Genomic DNA, 18,354 nt, shown 5'->3' with positions numbered 1-18,354 from the left:
TACTATTCCACTACTCACTCCATACTCATCATCCCATCACCACTCCATCACTACCTGCACACTTCTCACCCTCTACTATTCCACTACTCACTCCATACTCATCATCCCATCACCACTTCTTCACTACCTGCAGTCTTCTCACCCTCTACTATTCCACTACTCACTCCATACTCATCATCCCATCACCACTCCATCACTATCTGCAGACTTCTCACCCTCTACTATTCCACTACTCACTCCATACTCATCATCCCATCACCACTCCATCACTACCTGCACACTTCTCACCCTCTACTATTCTACCACTCACTCCATACTCATCGTTCCATCACTACTCCATCACTACCTGCACACTTCTCACCCTCTACTATTCCACTACTCACTCCATACTCATCATTCCATCACCACTCCATCACTACCTGCATACTTCTCACCCTCTACTATTCCACTACTCACTCCATACTCATCATTCCATCACCACTCCATCACTACCTGCATACTTCTCATCCTCTACTATTCCACTACTCACTCCATACTCATCATCCCATCACCACTCCATCACTACCTGCACACTTCTCACCCTCTACTATCTCACTACTCACTCCATACTCATCATCCCATCACCACTCCATCACTACCTGCATACTTCTCACCCTCTACTATTCCACTGCTCACCCCATACTCATCATCCCATCACCACTCCATCACTACCTGCACACTTCTCACCCTCTACTATTCCACTACTCACTCCATACTCATCATCCCATCACCACTTCATCACTACCTGCACACTTCTCACCCTCTACTATTCCACTACTCACTCCATACTCATCATCCCATCACCACTTCTTCACTACCTGCAGTCTTCTCACCCTCTACTATTCCACTACTCACTCCATACTCATCATTCCATCACTACCTGCAGACTTCTCACCCTCTACTATTCCACTACTCACTCCATACTCATCATCCCATCACTACCTGCAGACTTCTCACCCTCTACTATTCCACTACTCACTCCATACTCATCATCCCATCACTACCTGCAGACTTCTCACCCTCTACTATTCCACTACTCACTCCATACTCATCATCCCATCACCACTCCATCACTACCTGCACACTTCTCACCCTTTACTATTCCACTACTCACTCCATACTCATCATCCCATCACCACTCCATCACTACCTGCACACTTCTCATCCTCTTCTATCCCACTACTCACTCCATACTCATCATCCCATCACCACTCCATCACTACCTGCACACTTCTCATCCTCTACTATTCCACTACTCACTCCATACTCATCATCCCATCACTACCTGCACACTTCTCACCCTCTACTATCTCACTACTCACTCCATACTCATCATCCCATCACCACTTCTTCACTACCTGCAGTCTTCTCACCCTCTACTATTCCATTACTCACAACATACTCATCATCCCATCACCACTCCATCACTACCTGCAGTCTTCTTACCCTCTACTATTCCACCACTCACTTCAGACTCCTCAGTTTCTACTACTGTTCCACTACTTATTCCATAACTAGCTCCTCATTTCACTACTATTCATGTTAATTGTTTTCCTTATTATGAACTCAGCACTCTCTACTATTCCACTTCCACTACTCACTTTAAACTTATCACTCAACTGCATACTGCAGACTCATCAAATGTATTGTTCCACCTCTTACACCAGACCTACCACCCCCTAATTCCCATCCCACTCTCCTCATTCTTAACTACTCCACTACTCATTCCAGATTCAACTTCCTCTGATTGTACAAAATCCTTAGGCTTTACTATGCCACCACTCACCTCAGTGCCCTCATTTTCTACTATCCCACCTCTCACTCCAGAGTCCAGACTCATTACGTTCATCTACTCCACTATTGGTTCCAGCTTCCTCATCCTTTATTATTTTACTATTGCATACTCAAGAGTTCACACTCTCTACTACCCCACTACTTACTCCAAACTTGCTGCTTACTCCGAAATCGCTTTTTACTACTAAACTACTTACTCCACACCCAACATACGTACTACTCTATTCATTTGAGACTTATCTCTCCCATTCAATCTGCTGAAGCGACCTCTAACATCTGAAGCATTTATTTTTCCATTACTTATTTCAGACTTATTCTATGATTTCACTACTAACTCCAGATCCCCCCCACCTCTACTATTCCACTGCTAAATTCAGGATTATCGCATCACCACTCCATCACTACCTGCGCACTTCTCACCCTCTACTATTCCACTACTCACTCCATACTCATCATCCCATCACCACTCCATCACTACCTGCAGACTTCTCACCCTCTACTATTCCACTACTCACTCCATACTCATCATCCCATCACCACTCCATCACTACCTGCACACTTCTCACCCTCTACTATTCCACTACTCACTCCATACTCATCATCCCATCACCACTCCATCACTACCTGCACACTTCTCACCCTCTACTATTCCACTGCTCACCCTATACTCATCATCCCATCACCACTCCATCACTACCTGCAGAATTCTCACCCTCTACTATTCCACTACTCACTCCATACTCATCATCCCATCACCACTCCATCACTACCTGCAGACTTCTCACCCTCTACTATTCCACTACTCACTCCATACTCATCATCCCATCACCACTCCATCACTACCTGCAGACTTCTCACCCTCTACTATTCCACTACTCACTCCATACTCATCATCCCATCACCACTCCATCACTACCTGCACACTTCTCACCCTCTACTATTCCACTACTCACTCCATACTCATCATCCCATCACCACTCCATCACTACCTGCACACTTCTCACCCTCTACTATTCCACTACTCACTCCATACTCATCATCCCATCACTACCTGCACACTTCTCACCCTCTACTATTCCACTACTCACTCCATACTCATCATCCCATCACCACTCCATCACTACCTGCAGTCTTCTCACCCTCTACTATTCCACTACTCACTCCATACTCATCATCCCATCGCCACTCCATCACTACCTGCAGTCTTCTCACCCTCTACTATTCCACTACTCACCCCATACTCATCATCCCATCACTACCTGCAGTCTTCTCACCCTCTACTATTCCACTACTCACTCCATACTCATCATCCCATCACCACTCCATCACTACCTGCAGACTTCTCACCCTCTACTATTCCACTACTCACTCCATACTCATCATCCCATCACCACTCCATCACTACCTGCAGTCTTCTCACCCTCTACTATTCCACTACTCACTCCATACTCATCATCCCATCGCCACTCCATCACTACCTGCACACTTCTCACCCTCTACTATTCCACTACTCACCCCATACTCATCATCCCATCACTACCTGCAGTCTTCTCACCCTCTACTATTCCACTACTCACTCCATACTCATCATCCCATCACCACTCCATCACTACCTGCACACTTCTCATCCTCTACTATTCCACTACTCACTCCATACTCATCATCCCATCACCACTCCATCACTACCTGCACACTTCTCACCCTTTTTCACTGCACAATCCAGGGTCCTCCTCTTCTACTATTCCAATGTTCTTTCCAGACTCATCACCTCGTACCATTCTACCATTCACACCAAGCTCCTCGCCCTGTCCTATTCTACTACTCATTTGAAGGATTCTCATCCTTTACTTTTCCACTACTTTTTCCAGGGTCTCCATTATCACCATTACACTGATAATTCCAGAATTCACACCCTTTACGTGTCCACTACTCATTTCAGAATTCTCACCCTCATCTATTCATCTATCCTTTACAAATTCCTCACACTCTACTATCCTACTACTAATTCTAGGCTTATCACCCTCTACTATTCCACTACTCATTTCAGAATTCTCACCCTCATCTATTCATCTACCCTTTACAGATTCCTCAAACTCTACTATCCTACTATTAATTCTAGGCTTATCACCCTCTACTATTCCACTACTCATTTCAGAATTCTCACCCTCATCTATTCATCTACCCTTTACAGATTCCTCAAACTCTACTATCCTACTACTAATTCTAGGCTTATCACCCACTACTATTCCACTACTCATTTCAGAATTCTCACCCTCATCTATTCATCTACCCTTTACAGATTCCTCAAACTCTACTATCCTACTACTAATTCTAGGCTTATCACCCACTACTATTCCACTACTCATTTCAGAATTCTCACCCTCATCTATTCATCTACCCTTTACAGATTCCTCAAACTCTACTATCCTACTATTAATTCTAGGCTTATCACCCTCTACTATTCCACTACTCATTTCAGAATTCTCACCCTCATCTATTCATCTACCCTTTACAGATTCCTCAAACTCTACTATCCTACTATTAATTCTAGGCTTATCACCCTCTACTATTCCACTACTCATTTCAGAATTCTCACCCTCATCTATTCATCTACCCTTTACAGATTCCTCACACTCTAGTATCCTACTACTAATTCTAGGCTCATCACCCTCTACAATTCCACTACTCATTCCAGGATCCTAACCCTCCAATATTGCACTACTCAAATCAGGATCCTCAACCTCCACTATTCCATTTACCATTCTAGACTCACTCATTTCTACTTTTTCAGTACTTGTTTCAGGATCCTAGCCTTCTACCATTCCACCACTAATTCCAGGATTCTCACCCTTTTTTTATTATATTACTCAATCCAGGATCCTCACCCTCTACTATTCCACTAATCATTCCAGATTCCTTACTTTTTCTACTATTCTTCTACTTACTCCATTACCCTCACCCGCTAAGATTCAACATTTTACTTTAGACTCCTCACTTTCTACTATCCCACTACTCATTCCCGATCCTTACTTTCTACTATTCCACTACTCATTCCAGGATCCTAACCCTCCAATATTGCACTACTCAAATCAGGATCCTCAACCTCCACTATTCCATTTACCATTCTAGACTCACTCATTTCTACTTTTTCAGTACTTGTTTCAGGATCCTAGCCTTCTACCATTCCACCACTAATTCCAGGATTCTCACCCTTTTTTTATTATATTACTCAATCCAGGATCCTCACCCTCTACTATTCCACTAATCATTCCAGATTCCTTACTTTTTCTACTATTCTTCTACTTACTCCATTATCCTCACCCGCTAAGATTCAACATTTTACTTTAGACTCCCCACTTTCTACTATCCCACTACTCATTCCCGATCCTAACTTTCTACTATTCCACTACTCATTCCAGATTCCTCACTTTCTACTATTTTACTACTTATTCCATTATCCTCACACTCTAAAAATCAACTTTTTATTCCAGGCTCCTCGCCTTTTACTATCCCACTACTCATTCCAGCATCCCAACTTTCAACTATTCCACTATTCATTCTATGACCTTAACTTTCCTCTATACTACTACTCAATCCAGGATCCCCACCCTTCAATTCTGGAACGTATTCAGGTCTCCTCATCCTCTACTATTCTTCTACTCATCCTATGCTTCTCCCACTTTACTATTCCACTATGCACACCACAGATTCATCTACCTCATTTATTATGCTGCATCAACATCTGCTTCCTGAGAATTTACTTTTACACTCATTACACTCATCTACTTATTCCAGAGTCATCACTTCTTACTATTCCACTACTTACTCCACACTTATCTCCCTCTAATCTTGCATTACTCACTTGAGACTCATCATCCTCTGTTCCTCCCCTTCTCAGGCTACTTCCTATTCTCCACTGTACTGTCTAGGTCAGTGGTCTCAAAGTACCGGCCCGCGGGCCATTTGCGGCCCGCGGACCAGTTAGAAAATGGCCCGCAGGCGCCATCTGGTGGTGAGCCATTGGTATTACAAGTTATTACCACCAGATGTGTAAGCTGGCGCCATCTGGTGGTGGTCGTTGGTATTACAAGTTAAGCATTACAAGTTAAACAGCAATTCTAATGTAATTGTTCACTATTTTCACTGCCATCTTCTTCCCTCTAATTAGAACCCCCAAACATTATATATATTTTTTATCCTAACACCCTAGAGAATAAAATGGCGATCGTTGCAATACTTTCTGTTACGCCATATTTGCGCAGCAGTCTTACAAGCGCACTTTTTTGGGAAAAAATTACACTTTTTTTTATTTAAAAAATAAGACAACAGTAAAGTTATCCCCATTTTTTTTAATATTATGAAAGATAATGTTACGCCGAGTAAATTCATACCCAACATGTCACGCTTCAAAATTGCGTCCGCTTGTGGAATGCCGACAAACTTTTTTACCCTTTAAAATCTTCATAGGCGACGTTTAAAAAAATCTACAGGTTGCATGTTTTGAGTTACAGAGGAAGGTCTAGTGCTAGAATTATTGCTCTCGCTCTACCAATCGCGGCGATACCTCACATGTGTGGTTTGAACACCGTTTACATATGCGGGCGCTGCTCGCGTATGTGTTCGCTTCTGCGCGCAAGCTCGTCGGGACGGGGTGCGTTTTCTGGCTCCTAACTTTTTTAGCTGGCTCCTAGATTCCAAGCAAATTTGTCAAACCCTGACTTACACCAGTGCTGGTGGTAATAATGCGCTCGCTGACACCAGTGCTGGGGGTTAATAATGTGTTCGCTGACACCAGTACTGTTGTTTTTGAAGTTTGAAAGTTTGCATGCGGCCCCCCCTTGGCATATGAAAACTTGTCTTGTGGCCCTCGGGTAATTTGAGTTTGAGACCCCTGGTCTAGGTAATATGTTGGCACCTCATGAGTTAAGAAGAAGAATTTGTGATTATTACCACACTTTGCTAAGTCTAGGGGTTTAATAAGGCTCCTGAAACGCCACCTTTGCAACGTCCAAAAGCACAACAGAAGGATATGTTCAAGTTTGGCCAATGATTATCCTGTAGTAAATGCGGCTGAGCACCAAACACAGCCCTTGGCATCATTTCCCACACCAGTCCTTCTAGCACCTGTCAGAGAACATTGTAAAGTTTGCCCATTTAGTGGTCTGTAGTCATCCCTGCTGAGCACCCCGTCCGCGCCTAGGCATTATCTCCACCATACGCTTGGATTTAGTCAACAAAACTTGTGAGTATTCTCTTACTTTTACTACTTGATGTAACGGCCTCATCCACACCTGTTAACCTTTATACATAGCACAGTGCATCAGCGGAGATTTGTACTGTGTACTGTGGTACTATACGTGGTACTATGTTGGCACCTCATGAGATAAGAACAATAATTTGTAATTATTACCAAAATTTGCTAAGTCTAGTAGTTTAATAAGGCTCAGGATCGGGAACTGCCACCTCTGCAATTTACCAGTAGGATACAGTCAAGCTTTCCATTTGTTGGTCTGTACTCATTGCGCCTAAGCACCATACCCCACTTAGGCACCATCTCCCATACCAATCCTTCTAGCACCTGCCAAAGTTGCCTTTATCAAACCTCTATAGGCTTGAATTTTGCCACCAAGAATTATGAGTATTCTCTAACTTTTGCTACTTGGTGCAACTGCCTTATCCACACCTGCCAAAGTTAATACTTAGTCATCACTTCTTACTATTCCACTACTTACTCCACACTCATCTCCCTCTATTTTGTATTACTCACTTGAGACACCAAATCCTGAAACCCAGCAGAGTTGCCTTCATCAAATCACTATGGGGTTGGATTTAACCAACGAGTCTTAAGAATTCTCTAACTTTTTACTACTTGACGCCACTGCCTCATCCACACCTGCCAAAATGTATACTTATTACATATTAAGGGCCAGATCCACAAAGCAGTTAAGCTGGCGTATCTATTGATACGCCGCGTAACTGCTAGGTTGCTCCGGCGTATCTTTGTTTTGTATCCACAAAACAAGATACGCCTGAAGCTGGGCTAGATCCGACTGGCGTACGTCTTAGTACGGCGTCGGATCTAAGGTGCATATTTACGCTGGCCGCTAGGTGGCGCTTCCGTAGATTTCCGCGTTGAGTATGCAAATTAGCTAGATACGCGAATCCACAAACGTACATCCGGCCGGCGCATTTTTTTAAGTTGTTTCCGTAAGGCTTTTTTCGGCGTAACGTTACCCCTGCTATATGAGGCGTAGCCAATGTTAAGTATGAACGTCGGGCCAGCGTCGAATTTTCCGTCGTGTACGTCGTTTGCGTAAAACTTTCGCGAATAGGGCTTTGCGTAGAATGACGTTCACGTCGAAAGCATTGGCTTGTTGCGGGTTAATTTGGAGCATGCGCACTGGGATACCCCCACGGATGGCGCATGCGCCGCTCAGAAAAAAATTCATTTACGTCGGGTCAAGACGTATTAACATAAAACACGCCCCCATCTCATCCATTTGAATTGCGCGCCCTTACGCCGACACAGTTGCACTACGCCGCCGTAACTTACAGCGCAAATTCTTTGTGGATACGGGAAATACGATGTAAGTTACGGCGGCGTAGTGTATCTGAGATACACTACGCCGGACGTAAAGAAGCGCCGGGCTATGTGGATCTGGCCCTAAATGTATACATATTACATATTAAATGTATACATATTACAGTGCTGATAACAAAACATTGAAACAAAATTCTTAAACCACATCTTCTACCCTTGTTACCAAACTTTGCTAAGCCCATTGGTTTATTACGGCTGATGAACTGTCACCTCTGCAACCTACAGAAGGCCAACAGTAGGGTATAGTCAAGTTTGCCCATGTATTAGTCTGTAGTGATTGCGAATGAGTACCTTGCCCATGCCTAGGTATCATCTCCCACACCAATCCTGAAACCCACCAGAGTTGCCTTCATGAAACCACTATAGGCTTGAATTTAGCCACCAAGAATTTTGAGTATTCTCTAACTTTTACTACTTGATGCAACTGCCTCATCCACACCTGCCAAAGTTAATACATAGAACAGAACTTATTCCAGAGTCACTTTTTTTTACTATTCCACTACTTACTCCACACTCATCTCCCTCTAATCTTGTATTACTCACTTGAGACACCAATCCTGAAACCCACCAGAGTTGCCTTCATCAAATCACTATGGGGTTGGATTTAACCATTTAAGAATTCTCGAACTTTTTACTACCCGATGCCACTGCCAAACTACATACATTATTACATATTAAATGTATACATATTACATATTAAATGTATACATATTACAGTGCTGATAACAAAATATTGAAACAAAATTCTTCTACCCTTGTACAACGGTATTCCCTTTTTACGGAACCAAGCCCACTGTGGTCGTAATTTCAGCATGTGGGCAAGTTCAAGGCCGATGGGTCACTTCTAGAATGTGGCAGGGGCCACGATTAGGGTCACCCACGGTGTAACTCGATTACCGAAGGCCACTGCTAGGTTTAGTAATTATTTTTCTCATCCCGGGAATGGTATCATAAGGTTCAGTAATTACATGTCATCTCTGGAACAGCTGTGGATGCTTGTTAGGGTTAGCGGTGGGGAGGACGGCATGCGGAGAGCCTCCGCTCATCCTTACCGTTGCTAAAAGAGACAGAGAGAGATGGAGTGAAAGTGGGAGGGAGGCAAGAAGAGGGGGGAAAGGAGAGAAAGTGGGAGGGGGGAGAGACAGGGAGCGACACAGACACTGTATTCTCACAGCCAGACACACGCTGCTTTGCTTTGTGTTCAAGGGGTGGGTGGGATACGAAACCCCTCTAAGGCTGACCTGTAAGGATCAGTGCAGCTCATCTCCACCACCTTGCTCTAGCTAACCCCCAGAGGACCATAAGAGAGAGGACAGGAGGAAAGAGAGGAGGTGAGATGCTTTCCAATAGGTGTGTCGGGAGGGGATCTGCTCAATTTCGCTGTGTCTGGACAATTTTTTTTTTTTTCTACGCTATAGGTGTAAAGTGTAGGGGTGCGCCGCTAGGGTCATGGTAGGGTTTGTGCATGCATCATAACATGTGGACGAGGGCTTTTCCAGGGGGTGGGTACCCGAATGAGACCAAGAAGAACATGCATGCTACATCTAAGGGGTTCAGGAATAATTTGGGGTACCCGGACATCAGGAATTTAATTATATCATACATGGGTTCAGGTGTTGTCAGCGACAGAAGGGGGAAGAGGCGCAGGGTGGCTCAGGGGGAAGGAGGGGAGGAAGGGGGGGGTATTTTTGCTTACTACACAAGATTCCAAACACGCTGCGCAGACACTGTTCCAAACACACGGCATACAGTAAGGTGTGGGGGAGCCAAGTGCAGCATATGCGCTGGGAGAGATTGTTCCGGGACACATATGGTGTGTGTGTGTGATAGGACAGCCAGCACACGAGAGGTTAATATCTCATTCATCTCGGGGTCCAGGTGGAGGGTTATAGCCCCTCGCCACCGCAATCTTCATTTTTTACTGTCCCTCCACACCCTCCCTCCACCTCATCTACATTCACATCTGATAGGAGCGCTGCAGAGCGCAGCCTACAGTATGTGTATGTACATGTGTGTGTACATGTGTGTGTGTGTGTACATGTGTGTGTGTGGGATGAGCCTGGCTCTAGCGTGTTCTGCGCGTTCACACTGTATTTATGTATAGTGTGCAGACTGTGCGGCTGCTGTGGAAGAGACACCGCTATTGTGTGTGATGCACTATTGTGTCTATTGCAAGGTATACAAAGAGGGAGATGGATAGATAGATAGATAGATAGATAGATAGATAGATAGATAGATAGATATCCCACACCCAACCTAAAAAAAATAATATATATATATATATATATATATATATACACTGTATATACTGTACACTGTATATATATATAAATGCATCTTAATTAAATATACATATATATATATATATATATATCTTAATTAAAAATAGATATATTATTATATTATTATACAGGATTTATATAGCATCAACAGTTTGTGCAGCGCTTAACAACACATATATATGAAAAAAATATTATATATATATATATACTGTATATACTGTACACTGTATATATATAAAATATATATATATATATCTTAATTAAAAATAGATATAATATTATACAGGATTTATATAGCGTCAACAGTTTGCGCAGCGCTTTACAACACATATATATGCTTCTTGTTAAAAAAAAAATATATATATATATACCTAACAAGAAGCATATATAAATATATATATGTTGTAAAGCGCTGCACAAACTGTTGGTGTTATATAAATCCTGTATAATAATATATATATATATATTTAATTAAGATACATTTTATATATACAGTGTACAGTATATATATATATATATATATATATATATATATATATATATATAAAATTAGGTTGGCTGTGGGATATCCATCTATCTATCTATCTATCTCATAGATATCCCACAGCCAACCTAATTTTATATATATATATATATATATATATATATATATATATATATATACTGTACACTGTATATATAAAATGTATCTTAATTAAATATATATACACATTATTATACAGGATTTATATAGCACCAACAGTTTGTGCAGCGCTTTACAACATATATATATATTTATATATGCTTCTTGTTAGGTATATATATATATTTTTTTTTTTAACAAGAAGCATATATATGTGTTGTAAAGCGCTGCACAAACTGTTGACGCTATATAAATCCTGTATAATAATATATCTATTTTTAATTAAGATATATATATACAGTGTACATTATATACAGTGTATATATATATATATATATTTAGGTTGGGTGTGGGATATCTATCTATCTATCTATCTATCTATCTATCTATCTATCTATCTCCCTCTTTGTATACCTTGCAATAGACATAGATTTTTATACATATATCCATATAGATATAGATAGATAGATATATATATATATATCCCACACCACACCCAACCCCCCAAAAACGTATGTACATCTATATCTATCTATATACAAATATGCTCACATATACAGTAGATACTAATTAGATATTATAAATTAGACATATATTAAAAGAAAATATATATATATACACACACACACACACACACACACACACACATTTGTTTGTCTTTGGGGGAGATCGGAGTGAGAAGAAAAGACAAGAGGTATTTGGTAGGTTAAGTATAAGGTAGAAGTTCTTTGTAATAATAGATGGGGATCACACAGAATAAGAGTTATATTAAATAAAAACATATGAAACGTTAGGATATGTGGCGCTGTATAATAGTAATTATAGTAATTATAGGGAGAAATAATGGGGGGCGGGGGGTTATATTTAATGATAGGAGGAGTTATATAGTCTTCAGTGGTCTGGGGGGGGGGGGGGGGTTATAGGTAATTTGTAGGAGCTACTAGGATCACATATAGTAATACTGAATATTAGGCAGAGTTGTATGAGATAATAGGATTATATGGAGTTCTAAGGATTACTTTGAATAATAAGAGGGGATATGGGGCAGAATTAAATGGAATAATAGGAATAATCTGAATTATATGAAGTTGTTAAAGAAGTTATATGGAGGAGTTATATGAAATAATAGTTTATTAGGACCTGTATGGAATAATGGGAAAGGTTTTTTTTGGGCTGGAATAGAAATACATTACATAGAAAGGGTTATGTGGACAATTAGAAGATGTTATATGGAATAACTGACGTTCTAAGAATAATTTGGAAAAATGGTAGTTGCAGAAGAAATGTTAGAACAAGTTATATGATGGAGTTATAAGGATTAATGGGTGGGGCTACATGAAATAATAGGAGTTATATGAAATAATATTAATGAAATGAAGTTGTAGAAGAAGTTATACGGAGGAGTCATATAATGGCATATGGAGATATATTAAGATAATAATAATAGGAAGGGGTTATTGGGAAAAGTTAGAATACATTATGGTAAGAAATTCGATGAAATCACAGGACCAGATTTATGGAATGGAAAATGAATAGAGAAATCACATGAAATAATGAAGATGTCATGGGGCGGAGTTATTAGAGGAGCTAAGGGGAGAACTTACATAGGGTTATAGGAGAAGCTATCAGTAGTGGTTATAGGAGGAGCTATCAGTAGTGGTTATAGGAGGAGCTATCAGTAGGGTTATAGGAGGAGCTATCAGTAGGGTTATAGGAGGAGCTATCAGTAGTGGTTATAGGAGGAGCTATCAGTAGGGTTATAGGAGGAGCTATCAGTAGGGTTATAGGAAGAGCTATCAGTAGAGTTATAGGAGGAGCTATCAGTAGGGTTATAGGAGGAGCTATCAGTAGGGTTATAGGAGGAGCTATCAGTAGGGTTATTGGAAGAGCTATCAATAGAGTTATAGGAGGAGCTATCAGTAGAGTTATAGGAGGAGCTATCAGTAGGGGTTATAGGAGGAGCTATCAGTAGGGGTTATAGGAGGAGCTATCAGTAGGGTTATAGGAGGAGCTATCAGTAGGGTTATAGGAGGAGCTATCAGTAGGGTTATAGGAGGAGCTATCAGTAGGGTTATAGGAGGAGCTATTAGTAGGGTTATAAGAGGGGCTATCAGTAGGGTTATAGGAGGAGCTATTAGTAGGGTTATAGGAGGAGCTATTAGTAGGGTTATAGGAGGAGCTATCAGTAGGGGTTATAGGAGGAGCTATCAGTAGTGGTTATAGGAGGAGCTATCAGTAGGGGTTATAGGAGGAGCTATCAGTAGGGGTTATAGGAGGAGCTATCAGTAGAGTTATAGGAGGAGCTATCAGTAGGGTTATAGGAGGAGCTATCAGTAGGGTTATAGCAGGAGCTATCAGTAGGGGTTATAGGAGAAGCTATCAGTAGGGGTTATAGGAGAAGCTATCAGTAGTGGTTATAGGAGGAGCTATCAGTAGGGGTTATAGGAGGAGCTATCAGTAGGGTTATAGGAGGAGCTATCAGTAGGGTTATAGGTGGAGCTATCAGTAGGGTTATAGGAGGAGCTATCAGTAGGGTTATAGGAGGAGCTATCAGTAGGGTTATAGGAGGAACTATCAGTAGTGGATATAGGAGGAGCTATCAGTAGTGGTTATAGGAGGAGCTATCAGTAGGGGTTATAGGAGGAGCTATCAGTAGGGTTATAGGAGGAGCTATCAGTAGTGGTTATAGGAGGAGCTATCAGTAGGGTTATAGGAGGAGCTATCAGTAGGGGTTATAGGAGGAGCTATCAGTAGTGGATATAGGAGGAGCTATCAGTAGTGGATATAGGAGGAGCTATCAGTAGGGTTATAGGAGGAGCTATCAGTAGGGGTTATAGGAGGAGCTATCAGTAGTGGTTATAGGAGGAGCTATCAGTAGGGTTATAGGAGGAGCTATCAGTAGGGGTTATAGGAGGAGCTATCAGTAGTGGATATAGGAGGAGCTATCAGTAGGGGTTATAGGAGGAGCTATCAGTAGGGGTTATAGGAGAAGCTATCAGTAGGGGTTATAGGAGGAGCTATCAGTAGAGTTACAGGAGGAGCTATCAGTAGGGTTATAGGAGGAACTATCAGTAGGGGTTATAGGAGGAGCTATCAGTAGTGGTTATAGGAGGAGCTATCAGTAGGGGTTATAGGAGGAGCTATCAGTAGGGGTTATAGGAGGAGCTATCAGTAGTGGTTATAGGAGGAGCTATCAGTAGGGTTATAGGAGGAGCTATCAGTAGGGTTATAGGAGGAGCTATCAGTTGGGTTATAGGAGGAGCTATCAGTAGGGTTATAGGAGGAGCTATCAGTAGTGGTTAGAGGAGGAGCTATCAGTAGTGGTTATAGGGGGAGCTATCAGTAGTGGTTAGAGGAGGAGCTATCAGTAGTGGTTATAGGAGGAGCTATCAGTAGGGGTTATAGGAGGAGCTATCAGTAGGGGTTATAGGAGGAGCTATCAGTAGGGGTTATAGGAGGAGCTATCAGTAGGGGTTATAGAAGGAGCTATCAGTAGGGGTTATAGGAGGAGCTATCAGTAGGGTTATAGGAGGAGCTATCAGTAGAGTTATAGGAGGAGCTATCAGTAGGGCTATATGAGGAGCTATCAGTGGGGTTATAGGAGGAGCTATCAGTAGTGGTTATAGGAGGAGCCATCAGTAGTGGTTATATGAGGAGCTATCAGTAGGGTTATAGGAGGAGCTATCAGTAGGGTTATATGAGGAGCTATCGGTATGGTTATATAGGAGGAGCTATCAGTAGTGGTTATAGGAGGAGCTATCAGTAGGGGTTATAGGAGGAGCTATCAGTAGGGTTATAGGAGGAACTATCAGTAGGGTTATATGAGGAGCTATCAGTAGGGTTATAGGAGGAGCTATCAGTAGGGTTATAGGAGGAGCTATCAATAGGGTTATATGAGGAGCTATCAGTGGGGTTATAGGAGGAGCTATCAGTAGGGGTTATAGGAGGAGCTATCAGTAGGGGTTATAGGAGGAGCTATCAGTAGGGTTATAGGAGGAGCTATCAGTGGGGTTATAGGAGGAGCTATCAGTAGGGGTTATAGGAGGAGCTATCAGTAGGGGTTATATAGAGGTATGTGAGGAGCTATGGAAAGAAGTTATATGAAGTTAAAGAGAGAGAGATGGGAGAAGTTATTTGAAGTAATGGGGATATGAGGAGAAGGTATACTGAATAAAAGAAGAAGCTATATGAAGTTATATTTATAGGAGCTGTGGGATGCAGTTATATGGGGTAATAGAAGGAACTATGGGGAGGAGCTACATAGAGTTATGAGAGGGCCTATGGGGAGGGGTTATAGAGTTATGTAAAGATCTATAAAGAGGAGTCATATAGAATAATAGAAGGAGTGATGGGGAAGAGTTACAAAGGTGCATAGGTGGAGCTATGGGGAGGGGTTATATTGAGTTATAGGAGGAGCTATGGAAATAAATGATATGGAGTTACAGTGGGAGTGATGGAGAGGAGTTATATAAACTTATGGGGGATGGGTACATAAAATATAGAAGTAGCTAGGAGAAGCTTTACACTTTACATTGAATAATTAGAGCTATGGGGACAGCTATATGGAGTTATAGGGGGAGCTCAGGGGAGGAGTTACATGGAGTTAAACGGGGAGAAATTGTATACAATTATATGAGGAGTTATAGGAGGAACTAGAGGGAGGGGTTATTTGGAATTCTGCAAGGAACTATGGGAAGGTGGGAGGGGGTTAAAGTAACGAGGGAGATATGAAAAAACGTTATACGGACTGATGGGGGCCATTATGGAAAAAGGATTAGCAATGCGAAGGATGTTGATTAATAAGCATTACATTGAGGCAGGATCATCTTATAGGAAGTAATATGAATACATAACATCTATAAACTTACTGCAGGATGTATCTTGGCAGTATATGATGACAGATGGAGCCTTACAGAGGTGTTATATGGGGTACTGGTACTTCTGGGATGTGGATTTGCAGAGTCAACTTTGGGATTGTTTTTATGGAAATGACGTCTTCTGCCGGCTGGAAATAATTAGATGAATATTTCAGCAATGTTATTAATAACTGTTGCCTGATCTTAGTTATCCTGTTCATAATACTCTTTATTTCTTCTCCTATGGCAGACCCGTCTCTTGCTTTCCTTTTTGGCATCTCTCTTCTGGGCTGACCACCCAGCAACCTTCCCCACCTTTTTCTTAAAACCTTCCCGCTGGCGCCCATACCCATGGCCACACCACCTGCAGACACAGGACCTCCACCCGAGGGGCAGACTACTCCAGAGGCCACAGAGCCTGTCTGCTCCACCACCGTGGTGGTGGTGGAAGAGCCGGAGCCTGTGCCGGAGACTAGTGCTGCAGAAGCAGAGGCAACGGTGATCATCCAGTCCAATTGCTCCTCTTTGAATGACCTCAAAGCCCAGCCAGCTGCCAATGGAGGACCTCGAGCCCCCAGCCTGACCGGCTCAGAGGGAAGGCTAGCCCAAGCTGCGTCTAATTCTCCCAGGCCAAGTCTTTGCCGACAAGGGTCTACTGCCACGGCTAGTGTCGCAGAAGCGGAAAAGCCAAGGGACTATCTGGTTATTGCCATCTTGTCGTGCTTCTGCCCCATGTGGCCAGTGAACATTATTGGCTTTGTGTACTCCATAATGGTAAGTCAGATGTACGTTTTGTCATAGACCTCCTATGAGTCCACTTTGTCAAAGAACTTTGTCCATCTTGCCATAAACCCATCACTTGTCTATCTTGTAATAGACCTCTCTCTTGTCCATTTTGTCATCAACCACCCATGGGTTCATTTGTCATGAACCCTACACTGCCTTCATGAAGACCTGTCAATTACTGTATTTATTGGTGTATAACACTCACTTTTTCACGAATCGGTTGCAAATGGTGTGTGCGTGTTATACGCCGATACAACAATTTGGGCTTCCTCGGTGAGAACGGGGAGGGGGCCTAGACGAGCGCTGTCAGATTACATACAGCGAGAATCTCCTGTTTACTCAGCGGCCTCTGTAATAGGAAGTCCCGTCTCCTGGGCCGGCATTGGACCAGTGTTCTGTTTATCATAGAACCCGGTCAAGGAGGCGGGATTTTGTATTAAAGAGGCCGCCGAGTAAACAGGAGATTCTCGCTGTATTTAATCTAACAGCGCTCATCCCGCCCCCCTCCCTGAGATGGGCATTGATCAGGCTGCATTCGTGGCAATGGGGTGGATGCAGATGGGCATTACTCAAGCTGCATTGATGGGCAATTGTGAGGCTACAGATGGGCATTGATTAAGCTGCATTGATGGGCAATGGTGAGGCTGCAGATGGGCATTGCTCAAGCTTCATTGAAGGGCAAATTTCAATTGTGAGGCTGCGCATGGGCATTGATCAAGCTGCACTGATGGGTAATTGTAAAGCTGCAGATGGGCATTGATCAAGCTGTATTGATGGGCAGTTTTGAAGCTGCAGATGGGCATTGATCAGGCTCCATTGATGGGCACTGACCCTTATTTTGCGTCAAAGTTCTTTATTTATTTTTTCCTGAAACTTCCCTCTTAAAATTTAGTAGCTAGATTCAGAGACAGTTACGCCGGCGTATCAGTAGATACGCTGTCGTAACTCTGAATCTACACCGTCGTAAATTTAAGCGTATTCTGGAAACCAGATACGCTTAAATTAGGCTAAGATACGAGCAGCGTAAGTCTCCTACGCCGTCGTATCTTAGGGTGCATATTTACGCTGGCCGCTAGGTGGCGCTTCCGTTGAGTTCGACGTAGAATATGCAAATGACTAGATACGCCGATTCAGAAACGTACATGCGCCCGGCACATTTTTTTACGTCCTTTACTTAAGGCCTTTTCCGGCGTAAAGTTAGTCAAACAAATAGCTGGCCTAGCCAATGTTAAGTATGGCCGTCATTCCGGCGTCGAAATTTGAAAATTTTACGTCGTTTGAGTAAGTCGTCCAAGAATGGGGCTGGACGTAATTTACGTTCACGTTGAAACCAATATGTCCTTGCGGCATACTTTGGAGCAATGCACACTGGGA

General features: G+C 42.4%; 1 protein-coding gene across 4 annotated transcripts in view; it reads left to right on the top strand.

The window, feature by feature from the left end:
- The first annotated feature begins 9,577 nt into the window (after positions 1 to 9,577).
- PRRT2 (proline rich transmembrane protein 2) overlaps positions 9,578 to 18,354 on the top strand; it is a 56,262-nt gene continuing 47,485 nt past the window's right edge. For 3 of the 4 annotated variants that reach the window (XM_040356140.1, XM_040356136.1, XM_040356137.1), the window contains exons 1-2: positions 9,579 to 9,765; positions 16,445 to 16,968. In XM_040356140.1, coding sequence (XP_040212074.1) covers positions 16,546 to 16,968 — 423 coding nt within the window. In that variant the 5' untranslated portion in view covers positions 9,579 to 9,765; positions 16,445 to 16,545. Of the gene's footprint in view, positions 9,766 to 16,444; positions 16,969 to 18,354 lie in introns of all 4 variants that reach the window. The other variant, XM_040356139.1, reaches the window with a different exon arrangement.

Source organism: Rana temporaria, chromosome 6 (assembly GCF_905171775.1).
Source record: "Rana temporaria chromosome 6, aRanTem1.1, whole genome shotgun sequence".
Taxonomy (NCBI): Eukaryota; Metazoa; Chordata; class Amphibia; order Anura; family Ranidae; genus Rana; species Rana temporaria.
Note: the sequence above shows the minus strand (reverse complement) of the source record. Positions and strands in the feature narration are given on the sequence as shown.